The 25,152-nt window shown below is 37.6% G+C and overlaps 1 protein-coding gene across 3 annotated transcripts in view; it reads left to right on the top strand.

The window, feature by feature from the left end:
- IFT88 (intraflagellar transport 88) overlaps positions 1-25,152 on the top strand; it is a 156,574-nt gene that overhangs the window by 89,071 nt on the left and 42,351 nt on the right. For all 3 annotated transcript variants that reach the window (XM_035003737.1, XM_035003738.1, XM_035003735.1), the window contains 3 exons: positions 408-558; positions 1,046-1,161; positions 23,803-23,855. In XM_035003737.1, the coding sequence (XP_034859628.1) occupies positions 408-558; positions 1,046-1,161; positions 23,803-23,855 (320 nt within the window). The remainder of the gene's footprint in view (positions 1-407; positions 559-1,045; positions 1,162-23,802; positions 23,856-25,152) is intronic.

Raw genomic sequence — 25,152 nt, 5'->3', positions numbered from 1 at the left:
TTAGGGAAAACTCCAGGAAAATGCATGGAAACTCTTCCCTTAATATTTGAACATTTTAAGAGAGGTAGAATAATTGAACATAATTTTCAGGCATTTTTATTAAGGACAAATTTTGGACAGTGGACAGTGCTTTGAATAAAAGAGCAAACTGTTAATTCTGCTAGAAATTTGGGAGTTGATCTTAGTGGATAGTAATGAAGCAAAAGGAAAAGCAAGGCATATATGGAACATGAGTGTTACAGTGCTGCATTTTTCATCCCCATCCCTGAAGAAATTCAGAGTAAACAGTATTAAATAGCACATTACTATAGGCTAAGAAATATTTTTACTGTAATGTTGTTTTTAAGTTTCCTTATTGATCAGTGAATTTAGAAAAATTGTGTTATCCTTAACTAAAATTGTCCAAGATATGAATTAATGGAAGATCCCAATCAAGCTATTGAATGGTTAATGCAGCTGATCAGTGTTGTTCCAACTGATTCCAGAGCTTTGTCTAAACTAGGAGAATTATATGATAGTGAAGGAGATAAATCCCAAGCATTTCAATATTACTATGAGGTACGTGTAATCTTACTTTCCTTCTTCTTTAAAGCTTTTTACGAATTGTTATAAAACAGTCAGCAGGCCTTTTAGTTTTTAAGAATTAGAAATGCTTACTAGTTTCTAAATGAATAATTTAAAATAAAAGAAAGCATTTGTGGAATATAAAGTTAGTTTTTGATTAATTTAATAAAAAAATTAAAAGTACAAATTCATTGTTCCCTTGAAGCATGATTTTCATCCCTTTTTTAATTCTATTACTTACTTAGACTCAGATCATCTATCAGTACATCAAAAAGCTATTGATAGGTAATTTAAAAATATGTCAAACAAATGTTTTCTAATTCTTGTAGTTTTAAAACTTACAAAGTACTTAAGACAGCTCATACTTTTTTACTAAGAAACTTCACATTGGATAAGTTAATCCAGTCAGTAGGTAAAATGTTGAGGTGTTAATTATATGTTGCCACTGATGTTGTATTGTCACATTCCATATTTTTTCCAGTCATACAGGTATTTCCCCTCTAACATTGAAGTCATTGAGTGGCTTGGAGCCTATTACATTGACACCCAGTTTTGTGAAAAAGCCATTCAATACTTTGAAAGAGCTTCTCTTATACAGTAAGTAACTATACTGATTTCATGTTTACTAAAATGCCTTGTGTTGGGATTTGATTTTATCCCTAGAATTAGAATCTGATAAACATATTACAGGTATTATATAAGCAAATATTAATGAACATTCATGCATTATTTCCATTTTCTTGAATGATATTCCATTTTACTTAGTCTTTATTGTGATAAGTATGTTAGTCTTTTATGCAAAAATTTTTAAAAATACCTTCCTTAAGGTACTTTCTTTTTCTTTTTCATATTTCAGCAAATAAGTATTATTTCATTATCAATTAGAAAATGACTGACTTGGTCCTAGGACGAGGTTTCATTTCTGAAAGAGACCTAATAGAAATAAGTTGTGTTGGTTTTAATTTATAATCGATTTACATTGTATACTAACAATTTTAAAGTTGTCTTTAAGTTCATATCCAAATGTTTTGTACATGCCTGATTCAAAAACAACTGAAAAATTCAGGTCTGTTTTGTATTTGGCCAAATTGAATTTTAACATTAAATGTGACTTTGAATAATTTGAATGATAAAGGAATGCTTAATAATTTGATTGAGATCTGTGTTAGACAGTTTTGTGGTTTTTTATTTTTTTAATTTAAATTCAATTAATTAACATATAATGTATTAATGGTTTCAGAGGTAGAGGTCAGTGATTCATCAGTCTTGTATAATACCCAGTGCTCATTACATAACATGCTCTGCTTAATGTCCATCACCCAGTTACCCTATCCCTCCACCCCTCCAGCAACCCTCAGTTTATTTCCTATGATTAAGAGTTTATTATGGTTTGTCTACCTCTCTGATTTCATATTGTTTTATTTTTTCCTCTCTTCCTCTATGATCCTGTTTTGTTTCTTAAATTCCACATATCAGTGAGGTCATATGGTAATTGTTCTTCTCTGATTGACTTATTTCGCTTAGCATAATACCCTCTAGTTCCATCCATGTTATTGCAAATAGCATGATTTCATTTCTTGATGGCTGAGTAGTATTCCATTTTACATATATATACCACATCTTCTTTATCCATTCATCTGTCAATGGACATCTGGTCTCTTTCCATAGTTTGGCTATTGTGGACATTGCTGCTATGAACATTAGGGTGCATGTGCCCCTTTGGATAACTGCATTTGTATCTTTGGGGTAAATACCCAGTAGTGCAATTGCTGGATCGTAGGGTAGCTCTGTTTTCAACTTTCCCGGAACACCCATACTGTTTTCCAGAGTGGCTGCACCAGCATTCGAACCAACAGTGTAAAAGGGTTTCCCTTTCTCCACATCCTCGCCAACATCTGTTTTCTGACTTGTTAATATTAGCCATTCTGATTGGTGTGAGGTGGTATCTCATTGTACTTTTGATTTGTATTTCCCTGATGCTGAGTAATGTTGAACATTTTTTCATGTCTCTGTTGGCCATTTATATGTCTTCTTTTTTATATATATATATATTTTTTTATAATGTTATGTTAATCACCATACATTATATCATTAGTTTTTGATGTAGTGTTCCATGATTCATTGTTTGTGTATAACACCCAGTGCTCCATGCAGTACGTGCCCTCTTTAATGCCCATCACCATGCTAACCCATCCCCCCACCCCCCTCCCCTCTAGAACCCTCAGTTTGTTTTTCAGAGTCCATAGTCTCTCATGGTTCATCTCCCCCTCTGATTCCCCCCTTCATTCTTCCCCTCCTGCTATCTTCTTCTTCTTCTTTTTTTTTTTTTAACATATAATGTATTATTTGTTTCAGAGGTACAGTTCTGTGATTCAACAGTCTTACACAATTCACAGTGCTCACCATAGCACATACCCTCCCCAATGTCTATCAGCCAGCCACCCCATCCCTCCCACCCCCAACCACTCCAGCAACCCTCAGTTTGTTTCCTGAGATTAAGAATTCCTCATATCAGTGAGGTCATATGATACATGTCTTTCTCTGATTGACTTATTTCACTCAGCATAATACCCTCCAGTTCCATCCACGTCATTGCAAATGGCAAGATTTCATTCCTTTTGATGGCTGCATAATATTCCATCATATATATACCACATCTTCTTTATCCATTCATCTGTTGATGGATATCTGGGCTCTTTCCACAGTTTGTCTATTGTGGACATTGCTGCTATAAACATTGGGGTGCACGTACCCCTTCGGATCCCTACATTTGTATCTTTGGGGTAAATACCCAGTAGTGCAATTGCTGGATCGTATGGTAGCTCTATTTTAAACTTTTTGAGGAACCTCCATACAGTTTTCCAGAGTGGCTGCACCAGCTTGCATTCCCACCAACAGTGTAGGAGGGTTCCTCTTTCTCCGCATCCCCGCCAACATCTGTTGTTTCCTGACTTGTTAATTTTAACCATTCTGACTGGTGTGAGGTGGTATCTCATTGAGGTTTTGATTTGTATTTCCCTGATGCCGAGTGATGTTGAGCACTTTTTCATGTGTCTGTTGGCCATTTGGATGTCTTCTTTGGAAAAATGTCTGTTCATGTCTTCTGCCCATTTCTTGATTGGATTATTTGTTCTTTGGGTGTTGAGTTTGATAAGTTCTTTATAGATTTTGGATACTAGCCCTTTATCCGATATGTCATTTGCAAATATCTTCTCCCATTCTGTCAGTTGTCTTTTGATTTTGTCAGTTGTTTCCTTTGCTGTGCAAAAGCTTTTTATCTTGATGAAGTCCCAATAGTTCATTTTTGCCTTTGTTTCCCTTGCCTTTGGAGATGTGTCTAGCAAGAAGTTCCTGCGGCCGAGGTCAAAGAGGTTGTTGCCTGTGTTCACCTCTAGGATTTTGATGGACTCCTGTCTCACATTTAGGTCTTTTTCCATTTTGAGTCTATTTTTGTGTATGGTGTAAGGGAATGGTCCAGTTTCATTCTTCTGCATATGGCTGTCCAATTTTCCCAACACCATCTGTTGAAGACACTGTCTTTTTTCCATTGAATATTCTTTCCTGCTTTGTTGAAGATTAGTTTACCATAGATTTGAAGGTCCATTTTTGGGTTCTCTGTTCTGTGTGTCTGTTTTTGTGCCAGTACCATAGTGTCTTGATGATTACTGCTTTGTAATAGAGCTTGAAGTCTGGCATTATGATGCCACCAGCTTTGGTTTTCTTTTTCAACATTCCTGTGGCTATTCGGGGTCTTTTCTGGTTCCATATAAATTTTAGGATTGTTTGTTCCAGCTCTGTGAAAAAAGTTGATTGTATTTTGATAGGGATTGCATTGAATGTGTAGATTGCTCTAGGTTGCGTAGACATTTTAATATTTGTTCTTCCCATTCATGAACATGAAACGTTTTTCCATTACTTTGTGTCTTCCTCGATTTCTTTCATGAGTGTTCTATAGTTTTCTGAGTAGAGATCCTTTGCCTCTTTGGTTAGGTTTATACCTACTTATCTTACGATTTTGGGGGCAATTGTAAATTGGATTGACTCCTTAAATTCTTTCTTCTGTCTCATGTTAGTGTATAGAAATGCAGCTGATTTCTGTGCATTGATTTTAATCCTGCACTTTGCTGAATTCCTGTATGAGTTCTAGCAATTTTGGATTTTCCACATAGAGTATCATATCATCTGCAAAGAGTGAGAGTTTGACTTTTTCATTGCCAATTTGGATGCCTTTTATTTCTTTTTGTTGTCTGATTGCTGAGGCTAGGACTTCTGGTACTATGTTGAACAGCAGAGGTGATAGTGGACATCCATGCCATGTTCTTGACCTTAGGGGAAAAGCTCTCAGTGGGCTTTTCGTATATGGCTTTTATGATATTGAGATATGTTCCCTCTATCCTTACACTATGAAGAGTTGTAATCATGAAAGGATACTATATTTTGTCAAATGCTTTTTCTGCATCAATTGAGAGGATCATATGGTTCTTGTCCTATCTTTTATTTATGTAGTGTATCACATTGATTGATATGTGGATGTTGAAGCACCCTTGCAGCCCAGAAATAAATCCCACTTGTTCATGGTGAATAATCCTTTTAATGTACTGTTGGATTATACTGGCAAGTATTTTGGTGAGAATTTTTGCATCCATGTTCATCAGGGATATTGGTCTGTAATTCTCCTTTTTGGTGGGGTTTTTGTCTGGTTTTGGGATCAAGGTAATGCTGGCCTCATAGAAAGAGTTTGGAAGTTTTCATTCCATTTGTTTTTTTGAAACAGCTTCAGAAGAATAGGTATTAGTTTTTTAAATGTTTGGTAGAATTGCCCTGGGAAGCCATCTGGCCCTGGGCTCTTGTTGGGAGATTTTTGATGACTGCTTCAGTTTCCTTGCTGGTTATGGGTCTGTTCAGGTTTTCTGTTTCTTCCTGTTTCAGTTTTGTAGTTTATACGTCTCTAGGAATGCATCCATTTCTTCCAGATTGCCTAATTTGTTGGCATAAAGTTGCCCATAATATGTTCTTATAATTGTTTGTATTTCTTTGGTGTTGGTTGTGATCTCTCCTCTTTCATTCATGATTTTATTTGGGTCCTTTCTCTTTTCTTTTTGATAAGTCTGGCTAGGGGTTTATCAATCTTATTAATTCTTTTGGTTTCTTTTTCATTGATTTCTGCTCTAATCTTTATTATTTCTCTTCTCATGCTGGGTTTAGGCTTTATCTCCTGTTCTTTCTTCAGTTCCTTTGGGTGTAATGTTAGGATGTGTATTTGAGACCTTTCTTGTTTCTTGAGAAAGACTTGTATTGCTATATACTTCCCTCTTAGGACGGACTTTGTTGCATCCCAAAGGTTTTGAACAGTAGTGTTTTCATTTTCATTTGTTTCCATGAATTTTTTAAATTCTTCTTTAATTTCCTGGTTGACCCATTCATTCTTTAGTAGGATGCTCTTTAGTCTCCATGTATTTGAGTACTTTCCAAATTTCCTCTTGTGATTGAATTCCAGTTTCAGAGCATTATGATCTGAAAATATTCAGGGAATGATCCCAATCTTTCGCTACTTGTTGAGACCTGATTTGTGACCCTGGATGTGATCTGTTCTGGAGAATGTTCCATGTGCACTCGAGAAGAATGTGTATTCTATTGCTTTAGGAAGGAATGTTCTGAATATATCTGTGAAGTCCATCTGGTCCAGTGTGTCACTGAAAGCCCTTGTTTCCTTGTTGATCTTCTGCTTAGATGATCTGTCCATTGCAGTGAGTGGGGTGTTAAAGTCCCCTAGTATTATTGTATTATTATTGATTTATTTCTTTAATTTTGTTATTAATTGGCTTATATAATTGGCTGCTCCCATATTAGGGGCATAAATATTTATAATTGTTAGATCTTCCTGTTGGATAGACCCTTTAAGTAGGATATAGTGTCCTTCCTCATCTCTTATTATAGTCTTTGGTTTAAAATCTAATTTGTCTGACATAAGGATTGTCAACCCAGCTTTCTTTTGATGTCCATTAGCATGATATATGGTTTTCCATCCCTTCACTTTCAATCTGGAGGTGTCTTTGGGTCTAAAATGAGTCTCTTGCAGACAGCATATCGATGGGTCTTGCTTTTTTATCCAATCTGATACCCTGTGTCTTTTGATTGGGGCGTTTAGCCCATTTACATTCAGAGTAACTATTGAAAGATATGCATTTAGTGCCATTGAATTACCTGTAAAGCGACTGTTACTTTATATTGTCTCTGTTTGTTTCTGATCTTTGTTACCTTTGGGTTCTCGCTTTGCTTAAAGGATCCTTTTTAATATTTCTTTTTTTTTTTTTTTTAAGATTTTATTTATTTATTTGACAGAGAGAGAGACAACGAGAGAGGGAACACAAGCAGGGGGAGTGGAAGAGGGAGAAGCAGGCTCCCCGCTGAGCAGGGAGCCTGATGCGGGGCTCAATCCCAGGACCCTGGGATCATGACCTGAGCCGAAGGCAGACGCTTAACGACTGAGCCACCCAGGCGCCCCTCCTTTTTAATATTTCTTGTAGGACTGATCTGGTGATTACACATTCTTTTAGTTTCTGTTTGTACTGGAAGCTTTTTATCACTCCTATTTTGAATGACAACCTAGCTGGCTGCATATTTTTCTCCTTTAGCATCCTGAATATATCATGCCAGTCCTTTCTGGCCTGCCAGTCTCTGTGGATAGGTCTGCTGCCAGTCGTGTAGGTTACAGACCTCTTGTCCCGAGCTGCTTTCAGGATTTTCTCCTTGTCTCTGAGATTTGCAAGTTTCACTGTCATATGTCGGGATGTTGGCCTATTTTTATTGATTTTGAGGGGGGTTCTCTGTGCCTCCTGGACTTGGATTCCTGTTTCCTTCCCCAGATTAGGAAATTCTCTGCTATAATTTGTTCCAGTATACCTTCTACACTTCTCTCTCTTTCCTCTTCTTCTGGGATCCCAATTATTCTAATATTGTTTTGCTTTATAATATCACTTATCCCTTGACTTTTCCTCTGGTGATCCAGTAGTTGTTTCTCTCTCTTCTATATCACTTAATTCTCTCTTCTTCCTCCTCATTTATCCTAGCAGTTAGAGCCTCCATTTTTTATTGCATCTCATTAATAGCCTTTTTGATTTCGACTTGGTTAGATTTTAGTTCTTTTATTTCTCCAGAAAGGGATTCTCTGGTGTCTTCTATGCTTTTTTTCAAGCCCAGCTAGTATATTTATAGTCGTTATTCTGAACTCTAGTTCCAACGTCTTTCTTAGTCCATACTGATTAGGTCCCTGGCAGTACTGCCTCTTGTTCTCTTTTTTGAGGTGAGTTTTTCCATCTTGTCATTCTGTCCAGAGATGAATAGATGAACGAGAGAACAAAATATTAAAATGGCAACAACGACCCCAGAGAAATATACATTAAACAAATCAGAAGAGACCCAAAACTGAAAAAAAATTTTTTAAATTAAAAAAAAATTTAAAAGAAAGAAAAAAGAGGATATAATCAGACAAGTGAACAGAATAGAGCAATACCCTGGATTCTGTGTGTGTTTTGGACTGTTTGTTAGAAATCTAGATCCCAAAATTGTAAAGAAAGAAAAACTTACATATAGGCAAAAGTAAAGTTAAATACAATGAAAGGATAGACTGTAACTGTAAAAATGAAAATTAAAAGACAAGAAAAAACAAAAGAGAAAAAAACAACAATAAAAAGGAAGGCATAAAAGCAGACAGGTGAACAGAACAGAGCAATACACCATATCCTGAGTGTATTTTGGTTGGTTTGTTAGAAGAAACTACATCTCGAAATTTTAAAGAAAGAAAAACATATATATACAAAAATAAAATTAAATACATTGAAGGGATAGAATATAACTGTAAAGATGAAAATTTAAAAGGACTTTACAGGGCGCCTGGGTGGCTCAGTTGGTTAAAGCGACTGCCTTCGGCTCAGGTCATGATCCTGGAGTCCCAGGATCAAGTCCCACATCGGGCTCCCTGCTCGGCAGGGGGTCTGCTTCTCCCTCTGCCCTCTTCCCTCTCATGCTCTCTGTCTCTCATTCTCTCCCTCTCAAATAAATAAATAAAATCTTTTTAAAAAATAATAAAATAAAAGGACTTTACAAAACAAAAAAAGAAAAAAATATGATCAGACAGGTGAATAGAACAGAGCCATACATTAGATTTTGGGTGTATTTTAGTCTGTTAGAGATAACTGCATCCCAAAATTGTAAAGAAAGAAAAACATATATATACATAAATAAAATTAAATACAATAAGGGATAGAATGTAACTGTAAAAATGAAAATTAAAAATGATTTTAAAAAGGAGTTGATAAAATAAGAAATTGGTTGAAAAAGGAAAGAAAAAAATTTAAAAATTAAACTTGAAAGACTAAAGAATCATGGGGGAAAAGCCATGAATTCCACGTACTGTATTCCCCTAGTACTGGAGTTTTGCAGTTCTCAGTGATCAGTAAAGTTGGTGTTGGCTGGATGTTCTTGCTGATCTTCTGGGGGAGGGGCCTATTGCTTTGATTTTCAAGAGTCTTTGCCCCAGGAGGAATTGCACCACCCTTGTAAAGGGGCCAGTCTAAGTAATCTCCTCTGTGTGGCTTTTGTTCCCTGAAGCTTTTCCATGCAGCTTTAGAGGATGGGATTGAAAATGGCGACCTCCCAATCTCTAGCACTGGAGCCAAAAACTTGGGGCCCCACTCCTCATGTGCCCTCAGAGAAAAGCAGTCAATCACTCCTATCTCCCTGGTCTCCAGCCGCACTCCATGCTCACCCAGCCTATGACTGAGTGTTTCTAATTCAGGCACATGACCCTGTTTCAAGTCTCCAAACCCTTAAGACTCGTGCAGCACACTCGCACGCTGTTCCCGGGGAGGAAGGGGCTCTCACTGTTTCTGCTGCTTGCTGGGCCCCTGCTTAGGGAGCAATCCCCTGATCATGCCGTGGTTCATGGTTTATGGCAACCCCTAGCTGAGAGCCCACTCCTGGGCTCGCTGATTGCAGCTGGCTTCCCTGCTCTGATGCCTTGGGAGCTCTGCCACACTCAGGCACCCACAGTCTTCCTGTGACCCTGGGGATCCTGAGACCACACTGTCTCAGCAAGGGTTCCACCCCTGCTTCGCCACCTGAGTGCCTTTCAGGCAGGACGTCCCTCACCGGAGCAGACTTCTAAAAGTACTGATTTTGCATTCCACTGCTATATCACTTGCTGGTAGCTGGCTTATGAATGCTCCCTCCCCCCACGGTCTGTCTTCCCATATATCGCCTCAGATTTGCTTCTCCGCACCTCCTACCTTGCAGAAAGTGGTCGTTTTTCTATTTGTAGAGTTGTAGCTCTTCTTTTCTTTGATCTCCAGTTGAGTTTGCAGGTGTTCAGAATGATTCGGTAGCTATCTAGCTGAATTCCTGGGACCAGATGAAACTAAGACAATTTTTTAAAAAAAGATTTTATTTATTTATTTGAGAGAGAGAGAGAGAGCATGAGTGGGGGGAGGGTCAGAGGGAGAAGCACACTCCTGCTGAGCAGGGAGCCTGATGCAGGGCTCAATCCTGGGACTCTGGGATCATGACCTGAGCTGAAGGCAGACTCTTAATTGACTGAGCCACCCAGGCACCCCTAGATAATTAGTTTTTATATTAGCTTCACTAGCTAACATCATAAAATTTAATCTCTTAAGTCATATAAATACTTTGAAAATTATAAAACTAATCACCAACACTAGGGGATAGTTTTTAGTTGAATCATATACTTGAGACTAAAGCTACAAAAGTGATACATTCTAACTTTTTATTACACTTAATACTGACTCTAGCCTTAGCCCATTAGCTCATATAACACCCTTCCTTCTTTGAGACTATCTACCACTGGCCCATCCTTGACTCCTATTTGTGAATGTTATATGTTGACCTCATAGCCATTCTCTTACCTTGTCTAGTTCATGTTCTTTCTCTCTATGCCATCAGTAGTCTAGTTTCACAAATTTAACCTCCCTAACTCCTCTGCATTTCAGCCACCTAGATCTTGTCTGATTCTGATTATCATCCAGCACATTTATACCAATAAAATCTCATTAATATCCACCTGTCTGAACATAACCTCCTTTCTTTCCAACTTCCATACAACCTACTTTCCATTATGCCTTTCTTTGGTAAGACCTCCAGTCTCTTGACCTTCCTTTCTCTTGCAGTCTCAGTGTCTCCTGGCTTTAGTTCTGAGCCTGTCCTTTCTAGGCTGCTTAAATGATCACATCTGATTCCTTTCTTGCTTACTTCGTTACTTTTTCTCTCTTACTTTGCTGCCCCATCTGTCCCAATACATTTCAGTTCATGGGTTAATCCAACCATTTATTCCATTCTATTCTATTCATACACATCCTCAGAAGCACTGCTGGACATAACTTATGTAACCAGATGGGTTGATGCCATAAAAATTTGTATTTTGTGAACACTGCTCATTAGTCTTAAAAGTCCCTGACTAACTGCCCTTTCTGTGTTCCTCACAGATCTCCTCAGTCTCTCTACCTATTTTAAACTTAAATTTCCCAGAAAATAGAGAAGTCTTTTCTAGGAACTCCCTTAATATCCCCCTCTCCCTGCTTTCCTGTACATTTACTTTCTATTCCCACCTGTTTTTACTTCCGTCTGTGTGACAGAGACATTCAGTATGCATGTGGACATTTATTTTCCTGAGAATTTAATTTCTGTACCATACATCTAATTTCCACTTTTTCTCTTTTTTTTTTAATATGCTAAATCTTAATTTGTCAGGTGAATTTTCCCTCTACAGTAAAAATGTAAGCGCTCTGGAGGCAGTGGAGAGGTGTTGGTTCTTGTGTCACATGGTCCTTACATATTCCAGAGTAGTTGGCATATAGTTGAATTAAGCTACATTACCTATCACTGATATTCCTTTACTGTAGAAACTCCTCACTTTGCTGTATTTCTTAGATGTTTATGGTTCTTAGTAATCTGGTATTTTTGGTAATTGTGTTAAGCCTATACTATTGATTCCTGTTTTCCTTTATCCCTAAATCATGTCTTAAAGCATCAAGAAATCTTAGTCATAACTGGTCCATTTAACGTAATATCATTATTAGAGAATTTCATGCATTAGAAATTGTTTCTTAATATTGATCATGATTATTATAAATATGGGATGCAATCAAGCAGACCAATATACACATATAGGGGTTCCAGAGGGAGAAGAGAGAAAGAAAAACGTGCAGAGAGACTCAAGAAACAGTGACTGAAACTTCCAGAATTTGAGGAGAGACACGGATCTACAAATCCAATAAACTCAATGAATTTAAAGTAGGAAAAACCCAAAGAGACCCACATCAAGACACATTATAATAAAACTTCCAAAAGACAAAGACTCTTGAAAGCAACAAGAAAAAAGTTCCTCATAATGTACAAGGGATCCTCAGTAAGATTATCAGATTTCTCAGAAATCTTGGAGGCCAAAAAACAGTAGGATGGTATGAAGTCCTAAAATAAAAAACTGTCAATCAAGAAGTCTATATCTAGCAAAACTATCCTTCCAGAATGAAGAAGGGGTAGATGGCAGCAAAGTAAGAGGGCTAGGCTTGCCTCATCCTATGAATACAACTAGATAACTATAAAATAACCCTAAATACCCCAGAAATCAACCTGAAGACTGGCAGAACACACTCCACAATTGAAGGTAGTGACAAGGCCACATTGAAGAAGGTAAGAAGTATAGAGATGTGGTTTAGGGGAGAAGTGGATTCTGGCTGCTGTGGAGGGGAGGGAACCATGGTTGCAGAAAAGGGCAAGAAAGGAGCACATAGGAATGCACAAGAGGAACATTTCCCCATAGGCATTGGCTTTGAAAGTGAGAGGGGCTGAATTTCATGAGTTCTTGCAACCCAAGCGGCTTAAAACCTGAAGTTTTAAGTGTCAGAGGGATGGACTGCTCTTGGAGAGAAGGCAGGGAAACAACCCAAGGACATACAGTGTGAAAACTGATCTGAAGAGTACCTGAGGCACACAGTAGGGAGATTATTTGCCTTCTCAGAGCATGTCCCCATAAGGCAGCATTCACGGAGTGGCCTCTCCAGGAAAAAAGGAGCTGGCCAGTGACATTTCCCTCCCTTCAGTATAAGCATAGGACTTCCTGCAGGAAGCAGCATAGCACTGACACTGGCTACCTAGCTTGTTTACACTAAGCCCCACCCCTTGGTACTCTGGTGGAAATGCCCTTCTAAGTTAGGTTTTCCTACCTGCCAGTATGGCAGGCTCCTCCCCAAGAAAACCAGCACAAACCCATGCCCACACCACGTCTCCTGACCAGAGTTTTGCAGGGCCTCGGTTCTGGTGAAGGTGGTTTCAGGTCTTATATCACAAGCAGCAAGAACACACCTAGTTAAAACTCACCCACATTCAGGCCAGGGACCAAACACTGCCCACAGTAGGCAAGGTGAGCCTCTGCAGATGACTAGCTTGAAGGATAGAGCAGCCAGAGCACACGTAGTACTCACTGGAGACTTTCCCTGAAGAATCAGGCCCTGGGCACTACATGGACTCTTCTTCATAAGGTCGTAATGTTCAGGAGCAGGAGACATAACTGGCTTTTCTTTTTTTTTTTTTTTTAAGATTTTATGTATTTATTTTAGAGAGAGAGAATGAGACAGAGAGCATGAGAGGGAGGAGGGTCAGAGGGAGAAGCAGACTCCCTGCTGAGCAGGGAGCCCGATGCGGGACTCAGTCCCGGGACTCCAGGATCATGACCTGAGCCGAAGGCAGTCGCTTAACCAACTGAGCCACCCAGGCGCCCCCATAACTGGCTTTTCTAACACACAGAAGCACTCAGAGACTTAGACAAAATGAGAAGACAGGAATTACCCCAAATGAAAGAACAAGATAAGGCCACAGACAGAGATCTAAGTGAAACAGATTAAGTAACATGCCTGATGGAGAATTTAAAGCAGTGATCAAAAGGATACTCACTGGACTTGAGAAAAGAATAAAAGACATCAGTGAGACCCTTAGCACAGAGATGAAAGAGTTAGAAAAGAGTCAGAGATGAAGAGTGCAATAAATAAGATTAGAAACACGCTTCATGCAATGAACAGCAGGCTGGAAGAAGCAGAGGAACAAATTAGTGACCTAGAAGACAAAGTAACGGAAAACAATGAAACTGAACAAAAAAAAGAATTATGCAAAATTAGAATAGACTTAGGGAACTTAGTGACCCCATCAGATATAATAGCATTCATATTATGAGAATCCCAAAGAAGAAGAGAGAGAAAAGGGGGCAGAAATTTTATATTTTATAATAGCTGAAAACTTCCCTAATATGGGGAAGGAAACATACCCAGATTCAGGAGGCACAGAGAATCCCCATCAAAATCAGCAAAAGCAGATCCACACCAAGACATATTTTAATTAAACTGGCAAAATATAGTGATAAGGAGAAATCTTAAAAGCATCAAGACAAAAGAGGACAGTTACTTGTAAGAACATCTATAAGACTGTCAGCAGATTTTTTTATCAGGAACTCTCCAAGCCAGAAGGGAGTGGAATGATATCTTCAAAATGCTGAATGGGAAAAGTCTGCAGCCAAGAATACTCTGTCCAGCAAGGCTAACATTCAAAATAGAAGGAGAAATAGTCTCACAGACAAAAATTAAAGTTAAGTTAATGATCATTAAACTGGCCCTGCAAGAAATACTAAAGGGGACTCTGTGAATGGAAAAGAAAGACCAAAAGTGACAGTATGAAGGTAGGAAACACAAAAGCAGTAAAAATGAATATTTCTATAAGAAATCAGTCAAGAAATTCACAAAATAGAAGGATGTAAAATATGACACCGTATACCTAAAACATTCAAGGAGAGGTTTAAAGAATGGGTTGAAACTTAACCATCAGCTTCATATAGAATACTATATGCAGAAGATGCTATATACAAACCTAATGATAACCACAAATCAAAACTACTAATAAGTATGGAAAGAATAAAGAGAAAGAAATCCAAATATATTACTAAAGAAAACCAGTAAACCATGAAAAAAAAGATAAGATCAGATAAAATCTCCAGAAACAACTACAAAACAAGTAATAAAATAGCAATAAGTGCTCCAAAAGATATAGGGTGTTAGGATGGTTAAAACAAAACAAAACAGAACAAAACAAGACCCCTCTATATGCTGCCTACAAGAGACTCATTTTAGACCTAAAGACACCTGTAGATTGAAAGTGAGGGGATAGAGAAACATCTATCATGCAAATGGATGTCAAAAGAAAGCCAGAGTAGCAATACTTGTATCAGACAAACTAGACTTTAAAACAAAGACTAAAAAGAGACAAAGAAGAACACTATATAATAATAAAGGGGACAGTCCAAAAGAAGATATAACGATTGTTTAAATATTTATGCACCCAACATGGGAGCACCCAAATACATAAAGCAATAACAAACATAAAGGAACTAATCAATAATAATACAATAACAGTAGGGGACTTTAACAACCCACTTACTAAATGGACAGATTATCTAAAGAAAAAATCAACAAGGAAACAATGGCTTCGCATTACACTCTGGAATAGATGGATTTAACAGATATATTTGGAACATTCCATCCTAAAACAGCAGAATACACATTCTTTTCAAGTGCACAGAGAACATTCTCCAAAATAAATTACATATTAGGCCACAATACAGGCCTCAACCAATTCAAGAAAATTGAAGTCCTGTCATGCACCTTTTCTGACCACAAAACTATGAAATTAGAAGTCAACCACAAGAAAAACTCTGGAAAGACCACAAATACATGGAGGTTAAATAACATGCTATTAAGCAACGAATGGGTCAAAAGGACATAAAAGAAGAAATTAAAAAGCACATGCAAAGAAATGAAAATGAAAACACGAGGGTCCAAAACCTTTGGGATAAAGCAAAAGTGGTTCTAAGACAGAAGTATATAGCAATACACGCCTACCTCAAGAAGCAAGAAAAAATCTCAAACAACCTAACCTTATGCCTAAAGGAGCTAGAAAAAGAACAACACATAAAACCTAAAACCAGCAGAAGGGAGGAAATAATAAAGATCAGAGCAGGAATAAATGATATAGAAGCTACAAAAAACAATAGAACAGATCAGTGAAACCAGGAGCTGGTTCTTTGAAAAAATTGATAAACCTCTAGCCAGGCTTATCAAGAAAAAAAGAGAAAGGTCTCAATTCAGTAAAATCACAAATGAAAGAGGAGAAATAACAGCCAACACCACAGAAATAGTTATAAGAGAATATTATGAAAAACTATATACCAACAAATTGGACATCCTAGGAGAGATGGATAAATTCCTAAAAACATATTAAGTTACCAAAACTGAGACAGGAAGAAGTAGAAAATTTGGAGAGACCAATAACCAGCCAGGAAATTGAATCAGTAAACAAAAACATCCAACAAAACTCCAGGACCAGATGGCTTCACAAGCAAATTCTACCAAACATTTAAAGAAGAGTAAATACCTATTTTCTCAAACTGTTCAAAAAAATAGAAATGGAACGAAAACTTCCAAATTCATTCTGTGAGGCCAGCATTACCGTGATACCAAAACCAGATAAAGGCAACACTAAAAAAGAACTACGGGCCAATATCTCTGATGAACATAGATGCAAAAGTCCTCAACAAAACACTAGCAAACTGAATCAAACAATACATTAAAAAAAATTTATTCCTGGTTTGCTGCAAGGGTGGTTCAGTATTTTTAAATCAACATGGTACATTACATTAATAAGAGAAAGGACAAAAACCATGTGATCGTTTCAATAGATACAGAAAAAGCATTTGACAAAGTACAACATCCATTCGTGTAAAAAAAAAAAAACCCTCAACAAAGTAGGTTTAGAGGCAACATACCTCTCAAAATAATAAAGGCCATATATGAAAAACCCACAGCTAACACTATCCTAAATGGGGAAAAACTGGGAGCTTTTCCTCTACAGTCAGGAAAAAGACAGGGATGTCCACTGTCACAACTTTTATTCAGCATAGTAGTAGAAGTCTTAGCCACAGCAATCAGACAACAAAAAGAAATAAAAGGTATCCAAATTGGTAAGGAAGAAGTGAAATTTTCACTATTTGCAGATGACATAATACTCTGTATAGAAACCCGAAAAGACTCTAGAACTGATACATGAGTTCAGTAAAGTTGCAGGATACAAAATCAACATACAGAACTCTGTTGCATTTCTGTATACCAATAATGAAGAAAGAGAAATTAAGGTATTAGTCCCATTTACAATCACATCAAAAATAATAAGATACCTACAAATAAACCTAACCAAAGATGTAAAGACCTGTATTCTGAAAACTGTAAAATACTGATGAAAGAACCTGATGATACGAAGAAATGGAAAGACCGTTCCATGCTCGTGGATTGGAAGAACAAATATTGTTAAAATGTCTATATTACCCAAAGCAATCTACACATTTAATGCAATCCCTATCAAAATACCAATAGTGTTTTTCATAAAACTAGAAGAAACAATCCTAAAATTTATATGGAACAACAAAAGACCCCAAATAGACAAAGCAATCTTGGAAAAGAAAAGCAAACATGGAGGCACCACAACTTTGGCATTAAGTTATATTACAAAGCTGTAGTAATCAAAACAGTATGGTCCTGGCACAAAAATATACACATAGATCAATGGAACAGAATAGAAAACCCAGAAATGAGCTCACAACTATATGGTCAATTAATCTTCAACAAAACAGGAAAGAATATCTAATGGGAAAAAGATAGTCTCTTCAACAAATGGTGTTGGGAAAACTGGACAACTACGTGCAAAAGAATGAAACTGGACCATTCTTTCACCATACCTGAAAATAAACTCTAAGTGGATTAAAGACCTAAATTTGAGACCTGAGATCATAAAAATCCTAGAAGAGAGCATAGGCAGTAACCTCTTTGACATCGGCCATAGCAATTTCTTACTAGATATGTCTCCTGAGGCAAGGGAAACAAAAGCAAAACTAAACTGTTGGGACTACATCAAAATAAAAAGCTTCTGCACAGTGAAGTAAACAGTCAACAAAATTAAAAGACAACCTACAGAATGGGAGAAGATATTTCCAAATGGCCTAGCCAATAAAAGGTTAGTATCCAAAATATATAAACTTACAAAACTCAACACCCAAAACACAAATCCAATTTAAAAATGGGCAGAAGGGGGCACCTGGGTGTCTCAGTCAGTTAAGCATCTGCCTTCGGCTCAGGTCAGGATCTCAGGGTCCTGGGATCGAGCCCCACATCGGGCTTCTTGCTCAGCAAGGAGCCTGCTTCTCCCTCTCCCTCTGTCACTCCCCCTGCTTATGCTCTCTCTCTCTCTCTGCCTGTCAAATAAATAAATAAACTCTTAAAAAAATAAAAATGGGCAGAAAACATGAACAAACATTTCTCCAGAGAAGACATACAGATGCCCAACAGACACATGAAAAGAGGCTCACAATCATTTATCAGGGAAATGCAACTCAAAACTGCAATGAGATATCCCCCCGCCCCCAGCCTGTTAGAATGGCTAACATCAACAACACAAGAAAGAACAGGTGTTGGCTAGGATGTGGAGGAAGGGGAACCCTCTTGCACTGTTGGTGGGAATGCAAACTGATGCAAACACTGTGGAAAATAGTATGGAGGTTCCTCACAAAGTTAAAAGTGGAACTAACCTATGTTCCAGCAATTGCACTACAAGGTATTTACCCAAAGAATGCAAAAATACTAGTTCAAAGGGATACATGCACCCTGATATTTATAGCAGCATTATTTACAATAGCCAAAATATGGAGACAGCCCAAATGTCCATCAGCTGATGACTGGATAAAGAGGTGTGTATGTGTGTGTGCATGCACACACACGTGCACGCTGGAATATTATTCAGCCATAAAAAAGAATGAAATCTTGTTATTTGCAATGATATGGATGGAGCTAGAAAATATAATGGTAAGTGAAATAAACCAGTCAGAGAAAGACTAATACCATATGATTTCACTCATGTGGAATTTAAGAAACAAAACAAATGAACAAAAGGGGAAAAAAGAGAGGCAAAGCAAGAAACAGACTTTTAACTCTAGAGAACAAACTGATGGTTACTGGAGGGGAGGTGGGTGGGGCAGTGGGTGAAATAGGTGATGGTGATTAAGGAGTGCACCTGTTACGATGACCACCAGATCATGTATGGAATTGTTGAATCATATTGTATACCTGAAACTAATATAATACTGTATGTTAACTAGAATGTAATAAAAACTTTAAAATTTTTAAAAATAAAGTAGGAGTCAGCAACTACCCACTACTACTGGTTGCCTGTTTTTTTATGGCCTAAGAGCTAAGACTGTTTTGTTTTTAAAGATTTTATTTATCTGAGAGAGAGAGAGAGAGCATGAGTGGGGTGGGCGAGGGCAGAGGGAGAAGGAGAAGCAGACTTACTGCTGAGCAGGGAGCCTGACGTAGGCTTGATCCCAGAACCCTGAAATCATCACTTGAGCCGAAGACAGTTAACCTACTGAGCCACCCAGGCACCCCACTAAGACTGGTTTTATACCTTGTTAAATGGCTTAGAAAATATGAGTATTTGTGTCATGTGAAAAAAAAAATGAAGGAAGGAGAAATTAAGACATTTTCAGATATAAAACAAAAGCTGAGGGAGTTTATTACCAGTCCATCTACCTGTAACACGAGATGCTAAAGGGTGTCCTTCAGGCTGAACTGAAAAGTCACTAGACAATAACTCCCAAGACCTAAGAAAATATTAAAGAACACTTATAAAGGTAACTTCATAGGTAAATAATAAAAGCCAGTATTGTATTTCTGGTTTGGCTTATAACCTTTCTTTTCCCTATACGATTTAAAAGGCAAACACAGAAAAGAATGCACAGAAAAGGAATGATGGGAATCAAAATAGTACACTACAAAAAATCAACTAAATACCCAAAAAAGGCAGTAATGGAGGAATTGAGGAACTAAAAACATGCAGTACACAGAACAAACAGCTAAAAAGAAGAAACAATCATCCTATATTAGTAAGAACATTAAAGAGAAATTTATTAAAATCTTCCAGTAAATGAAAAAGATTGACAGATTCAATAAGAAAATCAGTATCCACCTGTAAACTGTCTACAAGATATTGAATAAACCTATAACTAGCAGAAGAAAAGAAATTATAGAGATGGAATCAGAAATAAATAAGCGAATAGCAAAACAGTAGAGAAAATCAATAAAACCAAAAGTTGATTCTTTGAGAAGAATAATAAAATTCACACATCTTTAGCTTAGATTGATGAAGGAAAAGATAGACTATTTAAATTACTAAAATTATAAGTGCGCATAGGGTCATTACTACCAATTTTGTAGAAATCAAAAGATTATAGGAGAACACTATGAATAGTTGTATGCCAACAAGTTAGATAATATAGATAAATCAGACAAATTCCTGGAAACACACAATCAACTAAAACTGATTCAAGAAGAAATAGAAAATCTGAATAGACCTGTGACTAGTAAGGAGACTGAATTAAGTAATCAAAAATATTCCATGTGGCGCCTGGGTGGCTCAGTCTTTAAGTGTCTGCCTTTGGCTCAGGTCATGATCCCAGGGTCCTGGGATCGAGCCCCGCATCGGGCTCCCTGCTCCGCGGGAAGCCTGCTTCTCCTGCTTGTGCTCCCTCTCTCGCTGGGTCTCTCTCTGTCAAAATAAAATAAAATAAAATCTTAAAAAAAAAAAAATTCCAACAAAGAAAATCCCTGGACCAGATAGCCTTACTGGTGAATTCTACTGAGATGAATGATTTTATGTGTCAGCTTGACTGGCCACTGGGTGCCCAGATTAAGCATTATTTCCAGATGAGACTAACATTTGAAATGATGGACTCAGTAAAGCAGATTGCCCAGTTCACTTTAATATTCATATGGATCTCAAGGGACCCTGAATAGCCAAAACGATTTGAAAAAGAAAAAAGTTGGAGTTCTCACACTTTCTGACATCAAAATTTGGTAGAGAACTGCAGTAATCAAAACAATATTGATACAAAGACAGACATGGAGATGAATGGAATCTAGGACTCAGGAAGAAGACCTCATGTATATAATAAATTGATTTTCAACAAAGGTGCCAGGACCATTCGATGAAAGGACAACTTTCCAACAAAAGGCACTCAGAAAACTTGATATCCACATGGAAAGGGATGAAGTTGGACCCTTACCCCAAATAAAATTTAATTCAAAATGGATCAAATAACCAAATGTAACTCTTAGAAGAAAACAGAGGGGAAAAATCTTTATCCTGTTGGATTTGACAATGATTTCTTAGATGTGACACCAAAAACACAGGCAAAAAAAAAAAATACATTAGACTTCATCAAAATTTAAAACTTTCATACATCAAAAGATTGTATCAACAGAATGAAAAGGTAGCCCACATATTTGCAAGCATATATCTGATAAGGGGTATATCTAGAATATATAAAGAACTTCTGTGACTCAACAACAACAACAAAAAGCATTTTAAGAGTAGGCAAAGGATTTGAATAGACATTTGAATAGACCCAGGCGCCCCGTTGTTGTTTTTAAATGTAACAGCTACCTGGGTGGCTCAGTCGTTAAGCGTCTGCCTTCGGCTCGGGTCATGATCCCAGGGTCCTGGGATCGAGCCCCGCATCAGGCTCCGTGCTCAGCGGGAGGCCTGCTTCTCCCTCTCCCACTCCCCCTGCTTGTATTCCCTCTCTCGCTGTGTCTCTCTCTGTCAAATAAATAAATAAAATCTTTAAAAACAACAACAACAACAAAATAATAAGTGGTGGGTCATTGAGTATGTGGAGAAATTGTAACCCTGTGCATTGCTGGTGGAAATGTAAAGTGGTATTTTATGGAAGATCATTTGGTGGTTCCTCAGAAGGCTAATCTTAGAATTACCATATGATCTAGCAATTCTACTCCTAGGTATATATAAAGGAATTGAAAGCTGAGACTCAAACAGATATTTGTATATGCATATTCATAGCATTTTTCACAAAGGCCAAATGGTGGCAACAACCCAAGTACCCATCACTGATGAATGGATAAACAACAAAATGTAGTTGTATACATGCAATGGAGTATTATTCAGCCATAAAAAGGAAAGACATTCTGACACATGTTACAACATGTCACATGCTACAACCAGGAAAACATCATGCTAAGTGAAAGAAGCCAGACACAGAAGGACAAATATGGTGTGATCCCACTTGTAAGAAATATCTAGAATGGGCACATTCAGAGACAGTATATGTTGACAGTACCCTAGAGTCTGCAGGGGAGAAATGAAGAGTTAGTACTTAGTGGTTGTGCGGTTTCTGTTTGGCCAATAGAAAAGGTTTTGAAAAGACGGTGGTGATTGTACAACATTCTGAATATAATTAATGCCACTGAATTATACCCCCCAAAATGACTTAAAATGGCAAATTTTTTGTCGTGTGTATTTTAATCATAATTTTAAAAAATTAATGTGGTACACCAAAACCCTTTGAATTATACACATTAAATGGATGTATTATATGTTGCATGAATTGTATTTCAATAAAGCTGTAAAAAGAGGGTACCTTGTATATGATTTCATTCATGTAAAGTTCAAAAAGGCTAAATCAGTGTTAAAAAGTCAGGATAGTAGTTGCCTTTGTAGATGAAGGAGGTAATGCTGGAAGAGTATGAAGGAGGCTTCTAGGGTGTTGGCAGTATTCTGTTTCTAGAACTGCAGGGCAGTTTCATGAGTGTTTACTTTATGATGGTTTATTGAGCTATATAGTTATGTTTTGTGTACTTTTCCATATGTGTTATACTTTACAATATAAAGAAAAAAGACAATATGAGCAAAGAAGGGCAACACTGCCCCACCCTGGGGGAGCCATGTGGAAATGTAGGGAGAGGGGCATTTTTATTGTCTTGATGATGGGGAAGCACTGTGGGTATTAGGTAGGCAGCCACCAGGATGGTAAACATTCAGTAATGAGTAGAGGACCTGTACAGTGAATCGTCTCACCCTAAATGCCAATAGCACCTTCACCAAATGCTGCATTAGAACATGTTAATAGTATGGTTTTGTTCCTGAGAGTTCATCTTAAAACTCTAAAGTCTTTTCTCTGGGGCCATTCAGTGTATTCAGAGGAGCATCCTGGTAACTTCATAGGTAAATATGTGCCTCCGGAATGTAAGCCTGGCTTTTGCCATTCCAGCAGCTGCAAGGGGCTGGGCTGAGGATCTCATTGTTCCAGAAACAGACTCTACCTCATCCTCCAGTTTTCTGTCCAGCACCCTGGGCTGGAGCCTTCCTGAGCAGCTCCTGGGGGTGAGGGGTTATTACCTGGCTGCACAGAGGGCGTGTCCAACTGCTTCTCAATCACATTTCCAGTCTGTTTTCCTTTTTTGTAGTTTCGTGCCTTACCCTTCCTTCCTCAATGCTGGTGATTCCAGTTCTTGAGCATTTCTGGTGTTTTCAGGAAGATCTGAACACCTGTCTTCAGTGTGCTATTGGCAAGCACTTGAGTTTTACCTTTCTTTGCCCTGCCAAAGTCAGTTTCCATTTTTTTTATCCATCATCCATCATTTGCATATGGTTTTATATGGTTTAAGTTTCATTTGAGATAGAATTTGAGTTCATCTTTCTTATCCTCCTTGTTTTGGGGGGTTATTTCTGGAAAAGACATTGTGAAGTAAAAGGTTTTTACTCTGCCATCTTAAAACCAGAAGTCGTGACTTTCTTGGTGGTGCTTACTTATTCCAAATATGGAAATCATAATTCTTCCCTGTGGTAATTTTCAGACTCTATCCCTCATTGCTTTCTGAAAGTGTGACATAAGGGATTTATATGGGATATTATGCTGGTAAATACTATTGGGACAGTGACAGGGTACTAAACCACAGTATAAAATTATGGCAAAGATAATGATAATGTTTAAAATAGAATGCAGTGGTCTTTAGCCAAACAGGTTAAGTGTTCACATAAAATCTAAATAGGGCATGAACTAGATTGAAGGACTCTTAAATTTAAATTTTCTAATATGCATCTGATAGATAATAATGAAGGAAAGTGTATATATGCTATTGTCAATAATAAAGATCTAATCAAAGGTCAAAAAGTATTTGAAAAAAACTTGAACGATACTATAGATATATAACTTTATAAAACTGATCATCACAGATTGTTTCTATTTCATCTCTGATTTTATATAATTCATTTCTTTTATAGGCCTACACAAGTGAAATGGCAGCTGATGGTAGCTAGTTGTTTTAGAAGAAGTGGTAAATGCTTTAATTTTATTTATTTTTTATATATTTTGCTTCTTTATGTCTTTTAGGTAATTATGCACATAACTGTTTTCCAACTGCATATTTGTTTATTAAAACATTAGCTTTTGATTACTACACATATTGAAGCATTATATGAGAAACATAATAATTACTACATACAGAAAAAAGTTATGCTTACAAAGTGGGTCACCATTATTAAGAAGAGAGTCATTATTTTTCAAAGTTAACATGTAATCATTTTGACAAGTTAGTCACAGAAAAATAGACATTTTATACATATTAGTTTACATTTCCATTTTCTGTTCACCTAATTCTAAACATCCTTGTATGCTCGGCCAAACTTACGAGACTGTCTCACACCTGAGAAGCCTGAAGAAGGCCCTGAACTGGAACAACTGGGGCTGTGTTTTCTATACCAAAGACCACTAGGTATCTCTGTGTTTTCGGGAACTGTTTTTATTCCATCCTGTACTGCTGACACTTGTCCTGAAGCATGGAGCATGGAGATGTTAGTATTGTTGGACTAACCGTGAAGTGAATGATACTCTTAAGACTCTCATCAGAGGGTGCCTGGGTGGCTCAGTTGTTAAGCGTCTGCCTTCGGCTCAGGTCATGATCCTGGGGTCCTGGGATCGAGGCCCGCATCGGGCTTCCTGGTCCGCAGGAAGCCTGCTTCTCCCTCTCTTGCTCCCCCGACTTGTGTTCCCTCTCTCGCTATCTCTCTCTCTGTCAAATAAATAAATTTAAAAAAATCTTTAAAAAAAAAAAAACTCTCATCAGAGATTAAGCAAGGAGATAAATGTTAATAGATTTGTAATCCCTCTTGTAGAGCCTACAAATGATCTAGGGAAAAAATGCCTCAATCCAAAGGGAGCACAAATGTGACAGTGTTAACAGTGTTCTCATCCTGTTTTGTAGGTCTCTTTCTTTACCTCTGTGAGCTCCTTCAGAATGGCATCAGAATATATACACAGAGGAGTCCTCAAATCATTTAGATATTGATCTTTGCTGTTACTGTAGTTGCTATGAGATCTGTAACATCACCGTACTGTATGTACATGTTACCGATATCAGAGTGAGTTCTGAGTTACCAGTGTTCATTACAGTGTCAGTCATGGGTAAGACATACATACATATGAGGTATTCGGAGTGATTTAAGACAGAACCTCCCTTGTGTTACGGAAGTACAGATTAGAAGAAGAGAAGCGGACGTTAGTGAGAGCCACTGGATGCTGGGTACTTCCTGTCTCAGTTGTATCCAGTTCTCACCACAGCTCTTGGAGGGTCA

Source organism: Mirounga leonina, unplaced genomic scaffold (assembly GCF_011800145.1).
Source record: "Mirounga leonina isolate KUSES-001 unplaced genomic scaffold, KU_Mleo_1.0 Mir_127, whole genome shotgun sequence".
Taxonomy (NCBI): domain Eukaryota; kingdom Metazoa; phylum Chordata; class Mammalia; order Carnivora; family Phocidae; genus Mirounga; species Mirounga leonina.
The sequence above is the reverse complement of the archived record's forward strand: the minus strand, read 5'-3'. Positions and strand labels throughout refer to the sequence as shown.